Below are 18,750 nucleotides of genomic sequence, written 5' to 3' on the forward strand. Positions count from 1 at the left end.
TTGTGTCAAGTTGCTGTAAAACCCAACCTGCACACCCCAGTCAGTGAAGTCTCACCCCAGGCCGACCCAGCTGTGCCTCTGCACGCTGTGGGGACAGTGGCTCTGAGTCACTGTTTAACTTTGGAAACTAGAGAGTCTTGGGGACCCTCTAAGTCTCCCAGGACACCCCACCTTAAGCCCAGCAGGAAAGATGGGGGATTCTCCTGCCTCACTTTGATAGCGCAAAAGCCAGTGTTTCCTCCTGCTCTGCAGCAGGCATAAGGAGGCTGCTGCGGGGCTCATCACAGGCAGGTCCTGGGCCCATGACCTTAAGGCTTTGTACCCAGGGGAAGTTCTTTCCTCAGTCAGAGCCATGGCCACTGTGTCACCTGGCCTGGTTTGTGCTCAGGCCTTGCCCTCCTCTCCCCGCTGCCTAGCCCCAAGCTGGACGGAGTAGAGCTCTCCATGGTGCCTTGGCTCCAGTCCGACACTACACCTGATTGTCAGTGTGCGGAGAGCAGGCTCTCACCATAGAGAGTGCCCTCCATGAGACAGGCCAGCTGCAGGCCGTGTGTCCTGGCTGCATGGACTCTGCTTTCTGAAGTAACACTTGCCTTTTGCCTTTTTCCTGTTTTATTTGTCTTTAATATTTATCTATTAGTATTTTTATATACATTGGTGTTTTGCCTGCATGTATTGTCTGTGTGAGGGTCTCGAACCCCTTGGAACTGGAGTTAGAGTCATGAACTGCCATGTGGGTGCTGGGAATTGAACTCCGGTTCTGTGGAAGAACAGCCAGTGCTCTTAACTGCTGAGCTGTCTCTCCCACCCTGGCTTTTCCTGTTTTTATTCCTTATAGAAAGAGAAGTGTGTCGGTCAGCTTTGACTTTTTGAGCAGGGCCTCGTGGTAGCCCAGGCTGAATCTAACCCCACTGGGAACCAAGGACCACATTCAACTCCTGACCCTCTGTCCTCTAGCTGCAGTGCTAGAACTCTCGCTAACCACATGGTCACTTTGATACTTTGGACCAGGGTTCTCTGATAGCCCCAGGTACAAAGCAGTGGTTTCATTCTGTCCCCTTGCTGGCCAGGTTCTCGAGACCGGAAATCGGGTGGAAGAATGGGCTCCCCGAAACCAGAGAGGCAGAGGGGCCAGAATGCTAAAGCTCCTGCTGCCCCAGCGGACAGGTGAGTCTGCTTGTGTCCCCCTCAGGCTCGTCCTGGGCAGGTGATAGGCTTTAGGAGTGTGGGAGACATGGAGGCAAGGAGGAAGGACAGACAAGAGCAGTTTTAACTCCACTTAACCCTCAGACTCAGTCGGACTCAGCTGCACCTTCCCGCCTTGTTAAAGAGCCCTAGGCCAGGACCAGTGGATCTCAGAGTGGCTATGTAGTGGGGTGACAGAAGAAGCGGGGAGCCCTGGCTACTCACCCCAGGGCAGGCCCTTTTTCATCTTCTGCCTCACACCTTCTCCATCCTACAGGAAGCGCCCACTGTCGCCCCAGTCTAAGAGCTCCAGCAAGGTCACCAGTGTGCCCGGCAAAGCCACAGACACTGCCACAGCAGGCACTAAGTCAGGGAAGGCCAGCACATTGTCCCGGCGAGAGGAGCTCCTTAAACAGCTCAAGGCCGTTGAAGATGCCATCGCTCGCAAGCGGGCCAAGATTCCCGGGAAAGTGTAGTGGGCCCAGCTCACTCCCTGGAGTAGACTCTTCAATGTTTTTATAAAAATAGGGTAAGCGCGGCCATTTTGGATTTTCCAGCCAATGTCTTATTTTGGCTGTGATTCTTTTTAAAAATTAAAAAAGAAAAAAAAAGTTTCTCAGCTGGAAAAGAAGCCACACACAAGATGAAGATGACGCTGAGTCCCAACCTCCCCACCAGACTGAACCAGCTCCTTCCAGAATAGTCTCCACGGACAGATGGACAGATCAGCACTGAGCAGGGAGCACCAACTCTATGTAACTTAAGAGCTGCGGGCACACGGGCTGGACTCACCCTTCTGCCTCGTTTCTCCAGGGGGCCTCCTGGGCTGCAATTTTCAGCAGTCTCCTCTCTAGGGACAGGAAGGCTGAACACTTCCTGGACTACAGGCATCCATCCTCCCTCCTCCTCCCCCGGATCAGAAGTATATATATATACATATATATATATATATATATTCTTGCCTAAAGTCTGATTGGGAAATATTTCCTGTCTTTTATTTTAAGCATCAAATTGTTTTAGTTGATTAAAAAGGAAAAAAAGAAAAGACAAAAAAAATAAAATAATACAGGCCAAGGGTATTGTTGGGGTGTCTGTCCAATGTGGAGGGTCTTTTTTGAGCGATCTCCTAAAATAAAATATTTTGATAAGCATTCTTGGTCCTGGTGATGTCTGCTTGGGTCTCGGCTGCCTTCCTACTGGGCACCCATGCTTTGGCTCACGGTGGGCAGAGCCCTCCAGGAGAGCGGACGCTGTCTGTTGCCCCGCAGGGAGCCGGTGGGCACAGACTGCTCATCGTGAGCCCCTGCAGTGTTAGGCCTCAGTTTTCCCATCTGTGGTTGAGCCAAGAGCAGCCCAGTTCCTGTCATTGACTTGGAGTGATTCTGGAGCTACCTCCCTCCAGCGGGTCCTGGCTGGGCAGGGGCTGTAGACACGGTTGGGCTGACCCCACGCTACGGAGCTGCTTGTCATTCTTGCTTTGAACATGTCACCTGGCCCTGACCCAGGCATGCATACGTTCAGGTCCAGGATATGCAAAGCCTAGATAAGAACACTTCACTCCCGGGTCCCTCCAAGGCCTTTATTGTTCCTGTGAGAACACTTGAGTAAGGGCGAGCCGGTGCCCACAGCCCCAGAGAGGTCAGTGCCACAATGTCTTCCTAGGCAAACGATCCTGTGGTGTGCCCAACCTTATCTGTTCCATCACCACCTTCCAGGAAGTACCCAAAAGCCCCCCAAGTCTGGAGGAGTTGAGAGGACAGCCTCAGGTGTCATTCTCAGAGATGTCTTGCACCTCCTTTGAGATGGTCTCATTGGCTGGAACTCACCACTAGGCTGGACTGGCTGGCCTAAGACCTTGGGACCTCTCTATCTCTACCTTCCCAGCACAAGTGACATTTTTCATGGATTCTGAGGATTGGACTCTGATCCTTCCTGTTGGCAAGGCCAGCTCTACCAGCTGAGCTGTCTCACCAACCCCCAGCTCCAGTCTTCATCCAGGCTAGGCCAGTGTAACCATTCCCTACTGCCTTGCTCCTGGGTCAGAGTAGCAGCCAGCCTTGCTGTTGACTGCACCCCAGGCACAGGAGAGAGGCAGCCCCTGCCTAAGACCCCCCTCAGAGAGACCTGAGATCTCCAGACCTGCCAAGCTTGCCTGACCCAGACAGGGCAGAATCTGTGTAGTGGGCTGAAGTGTGGTGTGGGCGGGCCTGCCCAGCCAGGGCGGGTCTGCCCAGCATCCTTCCTCCTGGGTGCTTTTCCAGTCTTGCCCAACCTGGGACTTCTGAACGAACCTCAGGAGCAGGACTACCTACCTCTGCCTCCATGCCTTCTGGCGCCCACATCTACCCACTCCCCATATCCTTCCTACAGCCAAGGAGAGCTGCGTTCAGATTCCTCAGGCTGCCCGCCCAGTGGTTAAAGTGAAACACAAAACAAGCGGGAAGGGCTGGAGGGATGGCTCAGCGGTTAAGAGCACTGACTGCTCTTCCAGAGGTCCTGAGTTCAATTCCCAGCAACCACACGGTGGCTCACAACCATCTGTAATGTACTACTCACATAAAATAAATAAGTAAATTTTAAAAAGAAGAAAGGTGGGAAGACAGGCAGGTACCAAGACTGTCCTGCTGCCATCTTAAGACACGCATGGAGGGCTGGAGAGATGGCTCAGAGGTTAAGAGCTCCGACTGCTCTTCCAGAGGTCCTGAGTTCAATTCCCAGCAACCACATGGTGGCTCTCAACCATCTATAATAGGATTCTGGTGTATCTGAAGACAGCTACAGTGTACTCACTCTACAGTGTACTCACATAAAATAAATAAAAATCTTTAAAAAAAAGGGGGGGGGTTTGGGGATTTAGCTCAGTGGTAGAGTGCTTGCCTAGCAAGGGCAAGGCCCTGGGTTCGGTCCCCAGCTCCGAAAAAAAAAAAAAAAAAGACACCCATGGAATGTCTGCTCCAACATGGGAGCTCAGAGGCCAGGATGCTAGTGCCAGCCTGGCCCAGAGTCCTTTGCATTTTAAGAGATGGAGATGTCTGGTTTGAAGCCCTGCTTGGGATTAGCTGGCCACAGGACCAACAAGGAGCTGCTGTGAGCCAAGGCAGGAGGTCTGGTCAACTCTGCTGGGTTCCATTTGGAAACTGGTCCTAGCACACAGATCTCAGCCTCAGGACCTTCAGCCTTAGGACCTGTCAGGAAGCAGAGTAGTACAAATTTGAACAACATATTTGTTGTACTGCCTGGGTTAATTTGCTGCCATCCTGGGCCTCAGTTTTTCCACCTGAGAAGTAGGTACCCTGGAGCTCCTGAAGAGTGTACACATGGTAATAGTTGGGCATTGTCTCCAAAGTTCATAGTTCATGCTCCCATTCTCTCCTGGGCCTGAGGTACTAGGCGGGACAGAGACAGAGGTGTGGACATCAGGGGACTCTCTTCCTGGGCACTTCCCTGACAGTGGCCTTTCCATAGGGAGCCATGTGGCCCCTCTGGGCTCCACTCTGGGAGAGGTAGCCCTGGGGAGAGATGGCTGGTCTAAAGCAGGGCACTGTGGGCCTTTCTCCCTGGTATTCCTCTCTTGTTTTCATTTCTGTCGTAAACACAGACATAAACAGACACACACCAGAGACACAGACACACAGATACACGACACACACAGAGAAACACACAGGCACACACACATAGAGACACACATACATACAGACACACAGACACAGACAGACACAGACACACAGATACACACATAGAGACACACACACACACACAGACACACAGATACACAGACACTGACACACAGACGTACAGATACATGACACACACAGAAAAACACACATAGAGACACACAGACACATAGACACATACACATAGATACACAAATACACACAGAGAGACACACAGACACATACACGCAAATACACAGATGCACAGACAACACATATACACAGACAGACACACAGACACATACGCACACACCGGTTTTCCTTCCCTTGCGTTCCTCCTCCTTTCCCAGGACACTGGGTGCTGTCAGACAGGTTGTATACAGAAAGACTCCAACCAGGGAAGTGGCCGGAATCTCCTGACACATCCCTCTCTTCCAGGATATAGCTGGCCCAACTCTTCCCTCACCTCAACTCTACCTCCTTCCCACCTGCATCTTGAAAAGTCTTGTGACTCACAGACTCAGAATGCAGAGAGGCCACGGGAATCATGTCAGGGTTCTCATTGGTTAGCCAGAAAAATCGAGGTCTGGGAAACACCACCCCCATCCACTAGAACATTCTCCAAGGACCTGCAGCTACACCTGGACGTGTGGGAGTTTAAGTGCATGTTGGTGGGCTTGTGTGTGTGCCAGGGAGAGGCCTGCAAGAGAGGGAACTAGGGCTGGGCTTTGCACAAAACACCTCAGCGCCAACTTCCGGACCCTTACGGACATCTCCGAAGGAGCTTCCTTGGCTCATTTACTCAGTCTCATCCCCTACCTGGCCTTTTATGTGAGGGGAGGGGCTGGGAGTGTCCACCCCAGATTCTGGGAACAGGCTGGGAGACTGGTGACAGCAACACTCAGCTTCCAGTGATTCAACTGACCCCAGCCAGTTGGCAGCATGACACTGCCCTCGTGGTGGCCTTTCAAGTGTGTGAACAGAGCTGTCCCTTTCTCCCATTGGGCTGTCACTCACTGGGCATCCTGATGTGCCCCCTTCGCTCTGGAGCTGGGCCACAGCAGATGCCACACCATAGCCTCTGCCCTCAGGTTGATACTGCTTGTAGGTATAAAGACTGATATCCAGGGTTGGGGATTTAGCTCAGTGGTAGAGCGCTTGCCTAGCAAGGTCAAGGCCCCGGGTTCGGTCCCCAGCTCCGAAAAAAAGAAAAAAAAAAAAAAAAAAAAAAAAGACTGATATCACAGCTACACTCCCTGGCTCCTTCCCCACAGCTGGACAGGTCAGACTCTAGCAAAATCCAGGACAGACTTTGGAGGTGGTCAGAGCTCCAGAGGGTCCCAGGGAGGAGGAGGCTTTCCCAGAAAGGCATTCAAACCTAAGGCATTTAGAACATCCCGAGATCTGGGTCCTCCTTTTAGATAATCAAAAGCACCCCCAGTACCCAGCTTCGTGGGACTCAGAGGGGGAGGGGGCACTGCAGGTGGCTCCAGGCTCAACCGAACTTCCATCAATGGCTGGACTCATTTCCGGTACACTTACCTCCCGGGCCCCAGGATTTTCACTTGGGATACAACTTTTGGAGATGGTCTGGAGAGAAGATTCCGAGGTTAAAAGCACTGGCTGCTCCAGGTTCTGTTCCCTGCACCCTCTGGCCATAGTTCCAGCTCCAGGAGATCAGGGGTCCACTCCTGGCCTCCAAGGGTACCAGGCACATACGGGCAGACAAAACACTCATCCACGTGTTTTGTTTTGGGGGTGGTTTATTATTTATCTGCTTTGTTTGTTTGTTGTTTATTGACACAGGTTTCTCCACGTAGCCCTGGTTGTCCAGGACTCCACTCAGTGGACCAGGCTGGCCTCAGACTCAGATCTGCCTGCTTCTGCCTCCTGAGTGCTAGGATTAAAGGTGGATGGCACCATAGCTGGCTCACACAAAAGTTATAAACCTGTAGGGTCTCCAATCCGAAGGGTTTTCCTTGGCACCCGTCTCTCCTGCCTGTACAGGGGAGGGGTTCGTGGTGAACTTAGGCAGGAAGCACAGCCTCAAAGTCCATCCACGGGTCCAGGGACTGAACCTTACAGACTCACAACAGGCAGGAAGTAACCTGTAACCCCCACCCCCCCAGTGCCAACCCCAGGGTCCCTGCGCTCAAATAGTTGAGCTGACACAAATCCAAGCAGAGAGCCGTTCAGCCGGAACCCCTAGTTCCTGGTTCCAGAGTGTCCCACCAGGTGGGGCCCCATGTTTTCCTGGCCACTCCACGGGAAAGAATCTTTGGGTAAAACGGGTGCCTTGCAGGGGTTCCTAAGTATCTGTGACAAAAGGGTAGGTGTGGCCGGGCAGGGCACAGGGCTGTTCTCAGGACCTACCTGGACAACTCTGTGATGCAAAGGGACAGACCCAGAGGAGGAAGCAGTGCTGGATTTTCCCCAGGTGTGGCCCCAGGTATAAAGAAGCACACAGCCGGGCTTCACCGGGTACAGCACTGGGACCGTCGCCAGGTGTAAAGCTGTTCCATGTCTACTGCCATGGCCACTGTCACTGCCACTGTGATGGTGAGCCTCGTGCCTTTCCCAGCTTCGTGATGACAGCCCATCACCTGCCTACCCGGAGGGGTGGATGCTGGGGCCTTCTCTCTAAGCCTGGGATGCCTTTAGGCTAAACCTGTTTGCCCACTGACAAAGGGAAATCTAACCCCATCTTTTCAGTGAGATTGGGAGGAAGTGGGTGTTCTCTGGGCTTCCCCTAACCATACACCTGCCTTGCTCCACAGTGTCTCCTGCTTCTAGCCTGGTTGCCTACTGGGATAACCCACCAAGATCCCCCATTCTGGGGGAAACCCCGAAGCCATAAGACGACATTGAGGTGCTACTCGGCTGAGGAGCTCTCTCACGGGCAGGCTCCTCCGCACCTGCTAACTCGAAGTGCCAGGTGGGAGCAGGCCCTCCCTGTGGCCCTAGTGGCCAGTCTGGAGGCCACAGGCCGCAGGAGACAGCAAGAAGGACCTCTACCTGGAACACAGTGCCCCGTGCTGCGGCCAGAGGAGGTGCTGGAAGCTGACACCCACGAGCGCTCCATCTCACCATGGAGATATCGGTGAGGGCGGATGGGGTCCCCGCTGGTGGGGTGGTGGGTGGCTCTATTCCTACTCCGCAGCCTCAGATCTCTGTCTGTTCAGTGTGCACACTCACCCCAACTTCTAAAAACACATTCCCCTGAGAAACTGAGGCTTGGGCCAAGTGAGACCATAGCCTCCACTAAAGCCTGCTTCTGTGTCCTCGGAGGCCACAGGAGAGGAGGGGGATGGGGGAGTGGGGTGCAGGTAACATCGTTTATCGAGCACCGACAGAACGCCAGCCTTCTTGGCGCCTGCACCTTTCTGTCTGTAGCATTCACGTTCTGAACTCTTCAGACTGCAAATCCCAGTGCAGCGCCAAAGAGAAGAACAGGGATGCTGAGCCCACCGTGCGTGCTGCTTGTGAAAGAAAGCTCGGAGTGGCTCTGGGTCGAGCCAGAGTGAGCATTCTCATGGTTCCCTCCCCACAGCATCGACACAGATGAGAACCGCTACCCGCAGAAGCTGGCAGTGGCGGAATGCTTGTGTCGGGGTTGCATCAACGCCAAGACGGGTCGCGAGACCGCTGCCCTGAACTCTGTGCAGCTGCTGCAGAGCCTACTGGTGCTGAGACGACGGCCCTGCTCCCAAGACGGTGCCGCAGACCCTACACCAGGATCTTTCACCTTCCACACTGAGTTCATCCGCGTGCCTGTCGGTTGCACCTGTGTTCTTCCCAGGTCTACGCAGTGACGACTTCTGTCACAGTCCCACCGTGGTGCAACAGGATCCTTCCCCGACAGACATTCCAGGCACCTCCGCAGAGGACATCTTCTATTTATGTGTATTTATTGATTATTTATTGACTCAAGAGTGCAAGCGGAAGCTATACCCAGCCCTTTCCTGTGATCCATGGACACTGCCCGGATCCAGGATGCTGGTCTTCTCAGGATTGGGGAGGTCAGAAATCCCCACGGTCTGGAAGGACCATTTAGCTTGCCCCTACCGCCAATGGGGAAACTGGGCGTGGTTTAACGCACACCAGGAAACTGAAGGCTGGAAGGTAGCCACAGGTCTGCAGTCAGCCTGGTCTACACAATGAGTCCTGGGGAAGCCAGACGGTGGGGTGGGCCAGCCTGAAGGAAACCGGCTTCCTCTCCTTGAACCTGGGTCTATGTCACCCAGAGCTCCTGCCTGATGAAACCCTTCTGCTACCTGTTTTTTTTTTTTTTTTTGGTTCTTTTTTTCGGAGCTGGGGACCGAACCCAGGGCCTTACGCTTCCTAGGTAAGCGCTCTACCACTGAGCTAAATCCCCAGCCCCCTGCTACCTGTTTTTAAACAATTATTTATTTTAACCGTTATTAAACTGACAGAGTTCAGTGTCTCCTTCATTAACCCCTGCGAGTCTGGTTTTCTTCCCTCCTGGCCCTGTCCACCGAGTGGGTGCTCGGAGGGTAACTAAAGCCCCAAATTCCTTTCCTGAGGTTGAGTGGGTCCTGCAGTGGTGGGGAGGGGCTTGAACACACATCTCCGGCAGAGCCATCAGGCCTGGGTCTCTACCTTTCTACGGGAGGCAGCCGTGGTCCCAGGCAGTCCTTCAAGCTCACATCGCACCTCCTAGTCTTTGTTATTACTTTGACCATCTCTGCCTAAGGCTAACCCCTAGGAACGACCCCCTGCATCAAGACAGACATTCACTGCCACAACATACCTTTCCAACATGGACCTCCCAGGCCTTTTCCCCAATAGGGACCTAGGGCTGCAAAGCCAAACTGGAGACCTAAATTCCCACTCACTCAGAGCCAGGAGCTGCCAGGGTAGCACACAGTACTCTGACTTCACTGGGTGAAGGGGACTGAGTACCAGCAGTGGTAGCACACAGTACTCTGACTTCACTGGGTGAAGGGGACTGAGTACCAGCAGTGGTAGCACACAGTACTCTGGCTTCACTGGGTGAAGGGGAGTGAGTACCAGCGGTTTCCACTATGCTTCTGGAAGAACCAGACCTGGACTAGGCTCAGCGGCCCCCTCGAAAACATAAGCCACCCAGGGTCCACTGGGCAGCGGCCAGGCCTTCTATGACTGACTGGCCTTTGGGTCGCCAAACAGGACAGGGAGTGTGTGATGCACTGCTGGCCACAGTCCCTCCTCCAGCCTCACATGAAGAACTACTTGTCCATACCAGCTATTAACCATGTTTATTACAGTGGGCATCACCACCCTCTGGGAGCAACACCTTGGAAACTCAAGCAGGAGCCACTGAAGGTCACACGACCTCATCTGTCACTGGAATTGGGTTAACCTGGGGTCCTCCTGCCGAGGCTGCCTCCTCTTCGGCCTCACTTGGCTTCTTGCGGACCTCCGCTGGTGGCCGGGGTGGGGGGTTGGTAGGTGGCTGCTTGATGGTGCCTCCAACCTGCGGCCGCTCCTTGGGTTTAGGCTCAATGGGAGTCCACTGCTCACCCCGGATGGCTGCCTGGGTCAGAGAAGGACTATGTGGGGATGCCAAGTGTACCTGGGTCTTAGTCCCATGATGGGTGTGGCTTCTATTAACTGACTGGCCCAAGGCCACATAATCAGGATCTGAGGCTACCTGACACCAAACCCATGCCAGGAGGGCCCTGCAGTTGAGGAAGCAGAGAGGCCCTGGGCTTTGTAACATTTCCAGAAGCACTTCCAGGCACGGATTCCATGACCCACAGAGCTTCTGCATTCCCTCTAAAGGCTACCCACCTACGTTACAGCCTCGGTAAGGAGGCTGTCAAGGGCAAGCATCCAGGGCAAGCAAAGAACTTTCTGGAAATAGTGCTGTTATCCCTCCTACCCCCCACATTCCATGGTGACCGGTTCTCTGAATCTGGGGGTGTCCGTTTAAATTTAGTATCTCACCCAGCAGCGGCGGCACACACCTTTAAGCCCAGCACTTGGGTGGCAGAGGCAGGTGGATCTCTGTGACTTTGAGGCCGGCCTGGTCTACAGAGTGAGTTCCAGGACAGCCAAGGCTGTTACACAGAGAAACCCTGTCTCAAAAGGCCAGAATTGGGGTTGGGGATTTAGCTCAGTGGTAGAGCGCTTGCCTAGCAAACGCAAGGCCCTGGGTTCGGTCCCCAGCTCCGAAAAAAGGAAAGAAAGAAAAAAAAAAAAAGGCCAGAATTAATTAGGAGGTGGAAGCAGGAGGATCAGGAAGGAGTTCAAGGCCATCTTCAACTACACAGCCAGTTTGAAACTAGTCTGGGCTTCATGAGGCCTTGCTTTGTCTCTCAAAATAAAAATGAATGAATGAATGAATGAATGAATGAATGAATGACACTTCTATGTCATGAGCTCCTGGGAAGTCCACCTAACACACCCTAAACTCAGGCAGGTTTGGATGAACCACAGGCCCACACCAAGGCTTGGAGGTATGACCTGGGCCAGCTACGCTGCCTCTCCAAGTTAGTCTTTTTATCCCCCTGCCCAGTGGAGCCACAATACAGCTTCAACAGGGAAGTGCCCAGTATACACCGGAGGAGCGAGCTGCTACGAGAGCCAAAAGCACCAAGGACATGAGGGTGGGCTACGGCAGGGAGGCTGACTATTGAGGACATCCACTTACCAGCAGGTAGATCACACTGGCAATGGCCAAGCAGACGGTCCCCAGGATGGTGGCCAGCAGGAAGCCTGCAGGCACGGACAGCCTTGAGGTATGACAGGAGGAAACAGAGATCAGTCAGAGAGGTCTCAGAGGGAGATTCCATCCCCAGGGCCCCGGATGAGCAGGGATCAGCTCTGCCCACATCCAGCTTGGGTTTGGTGTAAGCTGCTCTCTGTGGTGATGTGTCCTTTGATTCAAGCCTCAGACATCTTGTTGGGGAAAAGGCCTGAGGTGGAGTGTGGTCACATGGGTGTGTCCCAAAACTGCTGGTGTAACAGGCCCAGCGCAGGGCCTACAGCTCAGTTGCTATAAGGTTTGGGACCTTCTGCCCTCTCTAAAAGCTTCGCTTTTCTTTCTTCTAAAAAGATTTTTATTTATTTTGTGTATGTGAGTACACTGTCACTGTCTTCAGACACCAGAAGCGGGCATCAGATGAGCTACCGTGTATTTGCCGGGATTTGAACTCAGGACCTCTGGAAGAGCAGTCTGCTCTTTCCTTTTTTTTTTTTTTTTTTTTCTCCAGAGCTGAGGACCGAACCCAGGGCCTTGTGCTTGCTAGGCAAGCACTCTACCACTGAGCTAAATCCCCAACCCCGCAGTCAGTGCTCTTAGCCACTGAACCATCTCTTCAGCCTGAGCTAAGCTTTTTCTATCTGGATAAACCTCAACGAAGAAGGGGGCTTGGGGGGTTGGGGATTTAGCTCAGTGGTAGAGCGCTTGCCTAGCAAGCACAAGGCCCTGGGTTCGGGACCCGGCTCCAAAAACAGAACCAAAAAAAAAAAAAAAAGAAGGGGGCTTGGGTGGACGATGTTACAGACCCATGAGGTGTTTTTCTAGTCTCCTGTTCCCCGGGGGATGGGCAGAGAGACTCACAGTAAGTGGAGGACAGCCCGGACGTAGTAATTTCTGGTGAGGGGCCCGAACAGCTTCACCACAGCGGTCAGGTACTTCTGTCCACTAGACAGCGGGAAGACAAAAGATCAGAGGGTCAGCACCAACCGCACTCAGAATCCCTGGTCACTCCTTATCCGCCCCCTTCCAGGGTTCTAGGTCCTTTTCCTCCTGGGCACATGAGGCCTTGGGCTGGAAGCTCTGGACAAGTCAGTTGGCTCTGTGGGGGCAGGTCCCCAGGTAGGAGTGACTTACCACCGCTCCATGGTGGAGCCCTTTTTCCTCTTTCCCCGGGGGTACTCCAGCAGACAGATGAGCACTCCTGCAACACTGAGGTGAGGTTAAGGAAAGCCACGCTAGGCCTAGGCCAGGGTGTACTACTGCCTACAGGTAAGTCGAGGCACAGCTCCTGCCCCATACCTACCCTCCACCCCGTTCAGTTCTCAGGCACTGTCCAGCAAGGTGGGGCGGAGGCGATGTACTCCAGTCCAAACCTTGGGATCTTGGGCCTCAGCTCCATGTTTGCCCAAACCCCACCCTCTGTGACCTTTGGAAGTGGCTGTCCAGCCCTGGGCCATGGCTTCTAAAACTGCAGACAGGGCTGGCCCTGCTTCCGGAGGCTGTGGCGGAACAGCTTATGTGTAGTGCTCTTGTAAATTCACACACTAGTCCTGGAAGCGCTCTCATCACCTCACCCTCCTGGCCCCCAGTAGAAGGATACATAGAGTAAGCACCAAAGTACCACTGCGTGAAGCGTCCCGCAGTAGCCACGATGCCCCCTGTGATGAGGACTAAAGATGGAGGGTGGTGGTTAGGACTCACCACCTGCTGCAGGAGTGAGCCAGCTTGACCTTGCCCCTGGACTTGGGACCACCTCCAACTCTCTGCCTACTGGAGCAGGGCACTGTACGGCATGGGGTTCAGGGACAGAGAGGACACTCGGGGAGGTGGCCACAGCAAGCGGGACTCCATTAGCTGTTGGTGCTACACTCGGGTTGGAATGTCAACTCTTCTCAGCTACGCTGTTACTTCCTGGTCCTTCTGTACGTAGTACATACTGAGTTCCATCCCCGTCGGGGGTAGGGGGTGGGAGGTGGGTAATAGCTGGGCGCTGGTGGCACACACCTTCAGTCCCAGCACTCAGGAGGCAGAGGCAGGCAGGTCTCTGTGAGTTGGAGGCCAGCCTGGTCTACAGAGGAACTTCTAGGATAGACAGAACAACAGAGAAACCCTGTTTGGGGGCGGTGGGGAGGGGGACGGGGGGAGGGGAGGGGGAGGGGCACATTCCTGCAGTATCGAGCTACCCTCACCCCCACTAATGTCTCGGCCAGCCCATCCAAGACTTCCTTACAGTAGAATACACACGAGTTAGGCTTGGTTCCCCCATGGGACCACACAACTCACAACTTCCCTCATTTCAGGAAGTTCTTTCTTGTATCTGTGTCTTTGGCTCAGATGACGTTGAAGTGATGCGCTCTGTAAATCACCAGTGGCTCATGCTGGTTTTGCTGTCGATACCGGATGGTCTGGAACTCCTGGTCTCCCTCCCCCGTGTGCTTGGGTTGCAGGCAGGGACCACCACACCCTGCTTCTTAACTAACTTTTAAAAATCGATCTCGTGTTCTAGTATATGAAATCAACCACGATTTACTGATGTGCTTCTCCCGTCTTTGGGATTTTGAGGGCTTCTGATCTAGGGCGATGGGTAAAGTAATGTGATTGTGCCTTTACACTTTCCTTGACCAATCGTAAGAGTGCATGGAAGGTATTTTGTGGAATTGGCAAGATGAGGGAGCGAGGAAAGGCACTTGCCACCACCAAGCCCGAAGACCCGAGTTCATCCCGACGGGATCCATCAGGAGAGAACGACTCCGTAAGTTGCCCTTTGACCTCCATAGGCTTACTATCTTAGCACCGTGGTGAACAACTATAATCGGAGTACTGGGGAGGTAGAGGCAAGATGGTCAGAGTTCAAGGCTAACCCCATGAGTTTGAGAACAGCCTGGGCTACAAGTGATTGTGGCTCAAACGAACCAGTGAAGGCTAGAGAAGTGGCTAGGTTGGTGGGGTGCTTACCTAGCGTGCACGAAGCTCTCAATGCAACCCCCAGGACTGCATAAACTGGACATGGTGGACTGGTAGGTAACCTCAACACTTGGAAGGTGGAGGCAGGAAGACATGAGTTCAAGGCCAGCCTCCCTTACATAGTACGCGCCAGGACAGGCTGGGATACACGAGTCCCTGAAATCCTAGTACTTGGGAGATGGCTGTGAGAGGACCAGGAATTCAAAGTCATCTTCTGCTACAGAGTGAACCTGAGACCAACCTGAAACCCTGTCTCAAAACAAACGGATAAATAAAAGCTAGGAGTCTGTTGTAGGCTTCGGAAGACCGTGATGCACCTGGCGTAAGGAGCATCTGAAGATGTCGGTTACGAAAGAGCTGGAGAGATGGCTCAGTGTTTAAGAGAACCGCCTGCTCTTCCAATGTATTGTTTTCTTAGCTAGGTGTGGTCATGTCTGCAACCTCCACACCCCTGAGGCTAAGCTAGAAGAATCACAGATTCCAGGTCAATACTATTTCAAACAATAAGCAAAAATTAAAAAAAATTTTTTCTTTCTATTCTAGAAGTTTGCAGTAAGTTTTACTCAGACTAAATATATGTGTGTGTGTGTATATATATATACATATACACAACATATATATATATATACACATGTATATATATACACAGCAGATAGATAGATAGATAGATAGATAGATAGATAGATAGATAGATAGATAGATAGGATAGTCAGGATCTTTCAAAAGTATGGTGATGTCTTTCCTATTTTTCAATTTGAAATGCACAGAGTCAAGTTCTTCTTTTCCCTGTCCTGACATCTGAAAATTAACTTCCCAAATCTTTAAGGCTACTTTATTGTAAGATTCTTCGTGGCCGTGGGTGGACTTCAGGGAGCTTAGTTTGGCTTTTGCTCCCGAACTTGTTTCTCGCCTGGCAGTTTCCGTTCTCTCTCACGCACCAGCCCGGCTCTGGATTCAGTTTCCCGCTGGCTACAACTCATCCACTGGTCACCTCTGCACAGAGGATCCTGTAGCTGAAACTCTGCAGGATCTCACCAGAGGAGAGCTATTATTTCCTCAGTATCTGATTACTACTACCCTGTCTCCTGGCATCTATGATCGACCTGAGAACTCTAGCCTGGTACTAGCCCATGACATTTTCTTTCTTTGTCTAATTTCACTTCAATGGGTCTGGGAAGGGATTTTTTTTCCTATTCATTCTGGGGGTGGGGGAGGAGACTTCTTTTTCTCTTCTGCCTAAAGTCTTATCATCTCTGGGTAATGCTTGCATAGCCTCCGGCCCTCCCCCACGCTGTGGAACTCAGCACCTCACATGGTCACTCTGCTTGTACAATGTATGACACAATTTCTATGTAGAAAGCCCCGTGTCCATGTGGTTCCTCTCAGCTCCCTTCTGCTTCCTTCTTCGGGGCGGTGCGTCTGCAGGTCATCCACTATACCGAGACCTGATCTGCGTGTGTTGTAGAATCCCCGTTCTCAAACCCAGTTGGCTATTTATCTCCTTTGACATCCAAAGAACGCCTTTCCCCCTTTCCAGGGGGAATCAGCACCCTTGCCCTGTGGGTGTCGACTCCTCACGGGATTCACTTCCTCAAACACTGAGCGTGAACTCATGGCAATAGGGTGTGTATTCCACAGCAGCCCCCTGGGCTGACTTGAGGTCTCTAGCTTTTGCATCCATGGTGGAGGCAGCCTCACTCTAACACCTTCCACAGGCCCAGGTCTCGGGCTTTGGCTGATCATGCCTGACCCCTGGCAGCAACGGCTCTTTGCAGCTGGAGGGACTGATGGCCTATGGGAATCTTGCTAGGGTGGTGACTCCCACCTTCTCCAGCACAGAGACCCTGGAGCAGCCTCAGGGAAAGTTGGAACACTGTCCCGGGTATCCCCAGACTTCAGGTCCCTCTCTATCTTCAAATCGTATTGGTGTGTCTCTATGCATGGTCTGTAGCTGGACTACATATTAACCTTCCTGTTTCGCTGGTCAGCATTAAGGGTGCGTTCTGCAGCAGGGAAGGGTGCTTTGTTACACATTCACTTGGCCTGCTACCCACAGTCCTTAGGGTGTCATGTCCTCACTGTGAGCAGGGGTTAAGAGCACCGGCTGCTCTCACAGAGGACCTGAGTAAGGTTCTCAGCACCCACGTCAGGCAGAACCCCGTGTAACACCAGCTCCAGGGAATCCGACACCCTCTTCTAGCTTTTGTCTCCAAGCGCCTCACTTACGAACATGGTCAGACACACAGGCACACACATAATCTGTGTGAGAAAATAAAATGTTCAAAACAAAACAAAAAAGTGTGCTTCTGTTGATTGGGACCTAGACAGTTCAGAACCTCCCCGGGACAGTTGTACTTTCCAGTAAAAGAGAAAAGCCAGGGGAAGTCACACTTGGTGGAGAAAGTGGCCGTGACCTGTGACTTCTTGAGCTCTCCTGAGCACCACAGGAGACTTGTGTCAGCCTGGACTCTGAACAATGGGCTGAGGCAGTTCGCAGAGACCTTGTGCACGCATGAGGACAGGAGGCACTGAGAGGTTAGCTCTGCACAGGAGTAGCCCCCGCCTGGTCTTCCCACCCCAGCTTGTGTCTGTCACCTCTACTTCCTGGAGGAAACTTTTGAAAGTGTCGGTAGTGTTCACAATACAAACCACCACTGACAGGAGTCTGGGAAGGGGAAAGAAGGGAGACAACATGCCCACCATTCTCAAAAGGTTTCAGTTTCAAGACCTCCGGTCCCGGCATGGGAGCTTCCGGCTGGACTGAGACGATTTCTCTATTAGCTCCCCTATGCGCTACTCCAGGGTGAGTGGAGGTGGGTCTGGGCCATGATCCTGCCCCTGCAGGTCTTTCCTGGCTACCTTCGGCTTTGAAGCATTTCTGCAGTTTTCTCTGTCTCAGGCCTGATGCCTTGGTCTGGTCTATTCGGTTCCTTTCCCGGTACAATGAAGCCCACTGCCCCTTAGGAGACCTCTCAGACAATCCGGACTGTTCAAGCCACGGCCAGTGTCATCCTGACTAAAGACTAGTGTCCTGCATCTTAACTCGGCAGGCCATAAGGGCTAAGATCACTGAGTGATGCCGAGACTCTTGTGAAATAGTTTCTGCGCACACTCAGCTTGTGGGATGGAGCCCTCTGCTCCTCTAGGATGAGCTCGGTTCCTATCCCAGGCAGCTCCAGGAGAAACCACAGCCCTAGTGACCCCAGGGCCAGAGTCCCAACTCCAGGCCAAGTGGGCTGTGCGCATTAGAGGGTCTTCCGGGGGTTTTCCTAACCCAGCGGGAAACCACCGGGTGAATGCCTCTTCCCCAGCGGCAAGCAACTTCCTCCTCTGAGGTCCCAGCACGGACCGAACAGGGTGCAGGGCGGGGTCGTCTCTAGAACAGGCCGAGCTCGGCCTGCAGCAGCCACCACCCGTCCTGAGCCCCGAGGCCCCGGTAGGTCCCTCCGAGGCTCCCTGCTTGGAGGTGCGCAGAACTAGCCCATCCTGCTTCCCCCGCGGTGCCCCAGAGTTCCTGAGCGACCCCTCCACCCGCAGCCCACTTCACTCACTCAGGCCAGATGCCAGCGCCTGTTCGTTGGCCCACATGGCCCACTCGATCTGCCCCATGGTGAGGACCCAGCACACGCAGCCGCTCGGTCCAACTCTGCAGCCCACTCCGCAAGTCCTCTCTGATCAGCCCGCCCCCTGCTCAGGCCCCGCCCTTTCGGGCTGTGTGCCCCAGAGGCCTCCTCTGCACCTTCCCTTTGAGCCTTGGTGGGTGGGACAGTCTCCCCACTGGCGTTTCTCTTCAACTGGAATGTACCAGGGCTGCTTAGGACTGCTTGTGACTTGTGACCAGTATCCCCAGGACCACGGGAGTAAGGCATTTCACTCATCTGCTCCCATGGTTATCGGATAAAGGCAGCTCCCTAAAAGGAGGATGAGGTTACTTCCCACCCACTGTGAGCTGGGGCAGGTGTGTCCCGGGTCACATGACTAAGGGGTGGGGCTGGGAGGACCGTGGTGTGCAAGGCTGGGAAAACCCAGAAAGCAGGGCACAGAAGACTAGTGCTCGATTGTCTTCCCTCTGGCCTAGACCAGCTCCAGCAGCTGTATGTTGGGGTATGGCTTAGGGTGACAAGGAGGTAGGAGACTCTGACAGGGGGGTTATGGGGGGGTGTGTGGCTGGGGCTGGCTTGTGGACGGTGGGAAGTGTTCCTGGCAGGACCCACTTCAGGCCCCACCTCTCCACTACATAGG

The 18,750-nt window shown here is 53.3% G+C and overlaps 3 protein-coding genes across 10 annotated transcripts in view; 2 read left to right on the plus strand and 1 right to left on the minus strand.

Annotated features, from left to right (window-relative positions):
• Zc3h18 (zinc finger CCCH-type containing 18) overlaps nt 1-2,336 on the plus strand; it is a 44,961-nt gene extending 42,625 nt beyond the window's left edge. For all 8 annotated transcript variants that reach the window (NM_201416.2, XM_087594287.1, NM_001434427.1 and 5 more), the window contains 2 exons: nt 1,071-1,167; nt 1,463-2,336. In NM_201416.2, coding sequence (NP_958819.1) covers nt 1,071-1,167; nt 1,463-1,661 — 296 coding nt within the window. In that variant the 3' untranslated portion in view covers nt 1,662-2,336. The remainder of the gene's footprint in view (nt 1-1,070; nt 1,168-1,462) is intronic.
• Nucleotides 2,337-7,370: 5,034 nt separating this feature from the next.
• On the plus strand, nt 7,371-8,650 carry Il17c (interleukin 17C). Its single transcript, NM_001191115.1, has 3 exons — nt 7,371-7,397; nt 7,616-7,938; nt 8,389-8,650. The coding sequence occupies exons 1-3, from the start codon at nt 7,371-7,373 to the stop codon at nt 8,648-8,650; spliced, it is 612 nt and encodes a 203-aa protein (NP_001178044.1).
• Nucleotides 8,651-10,078: 1,428 nt separating this feature from the next.
• Cyba (cytochrome b-245 alpha chain) lies at nt 10,079-18,150 on the minus strand. The gene is made up of 6 exons (NM_024160.2): nt 18,060-18,150; nt 13,145-13,214; nt 12,679-12,753; nt 12,406-12,489; nt 11,494-11,575; nt 10,079-10,374 (listed from the first exon to the last, which is right to left on the minus strand). The coding sequence occupies exons 1-6, from the start codon at nt 18,115-18,117 to the stop codon at nt 10,165-10,167; spliced, it is 579 nt and encodes a 192-aa protein (NP_077074.1). The 5' UTR covers nt 18,118-18,150; the 3' UTR covers nt 10,079-10,164.
• Between the last annotated feature and the right edge of the window lie 600 nt (nt 18,151-18,750).

Source organism: Rattus norvegicus, chromosome 19, assembly GCF_021556685.1.
Source record: "Rattus norvegicus strain SHRSP/BbbUtx chromosome 19, alternate assembly SHRSP_T2T, whole genome shotgun sequence".
Classification (NCBI taxonomy): domain Eukaryota; kingdom Metazoa; phylum Chordata; class Mammalia; order Rodentia; family Muridae; genus Rattus; species Rattus norvegicus.

Coding starts and splice junctions, on each gene's coding strand:
- Il17c (NM_001191115.1), top strand. CDS start 7,371: ATGGCCACTGTCACTGCCACTGTGATG. Junction 7,398..7,615: donor CTGTCACTGCCACTGTGATG/GTGAGCCTCGTG, acceptor CTTGCTCCACAG/TGTCTCCTGCTTCTAGCCTG. Junction 7,939..8,388: donor ATCTCACCATGGAGATATCG/GTGAGGGCGGAT, acceptor CCCTCCCCACAG/CATCGACACAGATGAGAACC.
- Cyba (NM_024160.2), bottom strand. CDS start 18,117: ATGGGGCAGATCGAGTGGGCCATGTGGGCCAACGAACAGGCGCTGGCA. Junction 12,754..13,144: donor TACTTTGGTGCTTACTCTAT/GTATCCTTCTAC, acceptor ACCTCACCTCAG/TGTTGCAGGAGTGCTCATCT. Junction 12,490..12,678: donor GGCTCCACCATGGAGCGGTG/GTAAGTCACTCC, acceptor CCCGCTGTCTAG/TGGACAGAAGTACCTGACCG.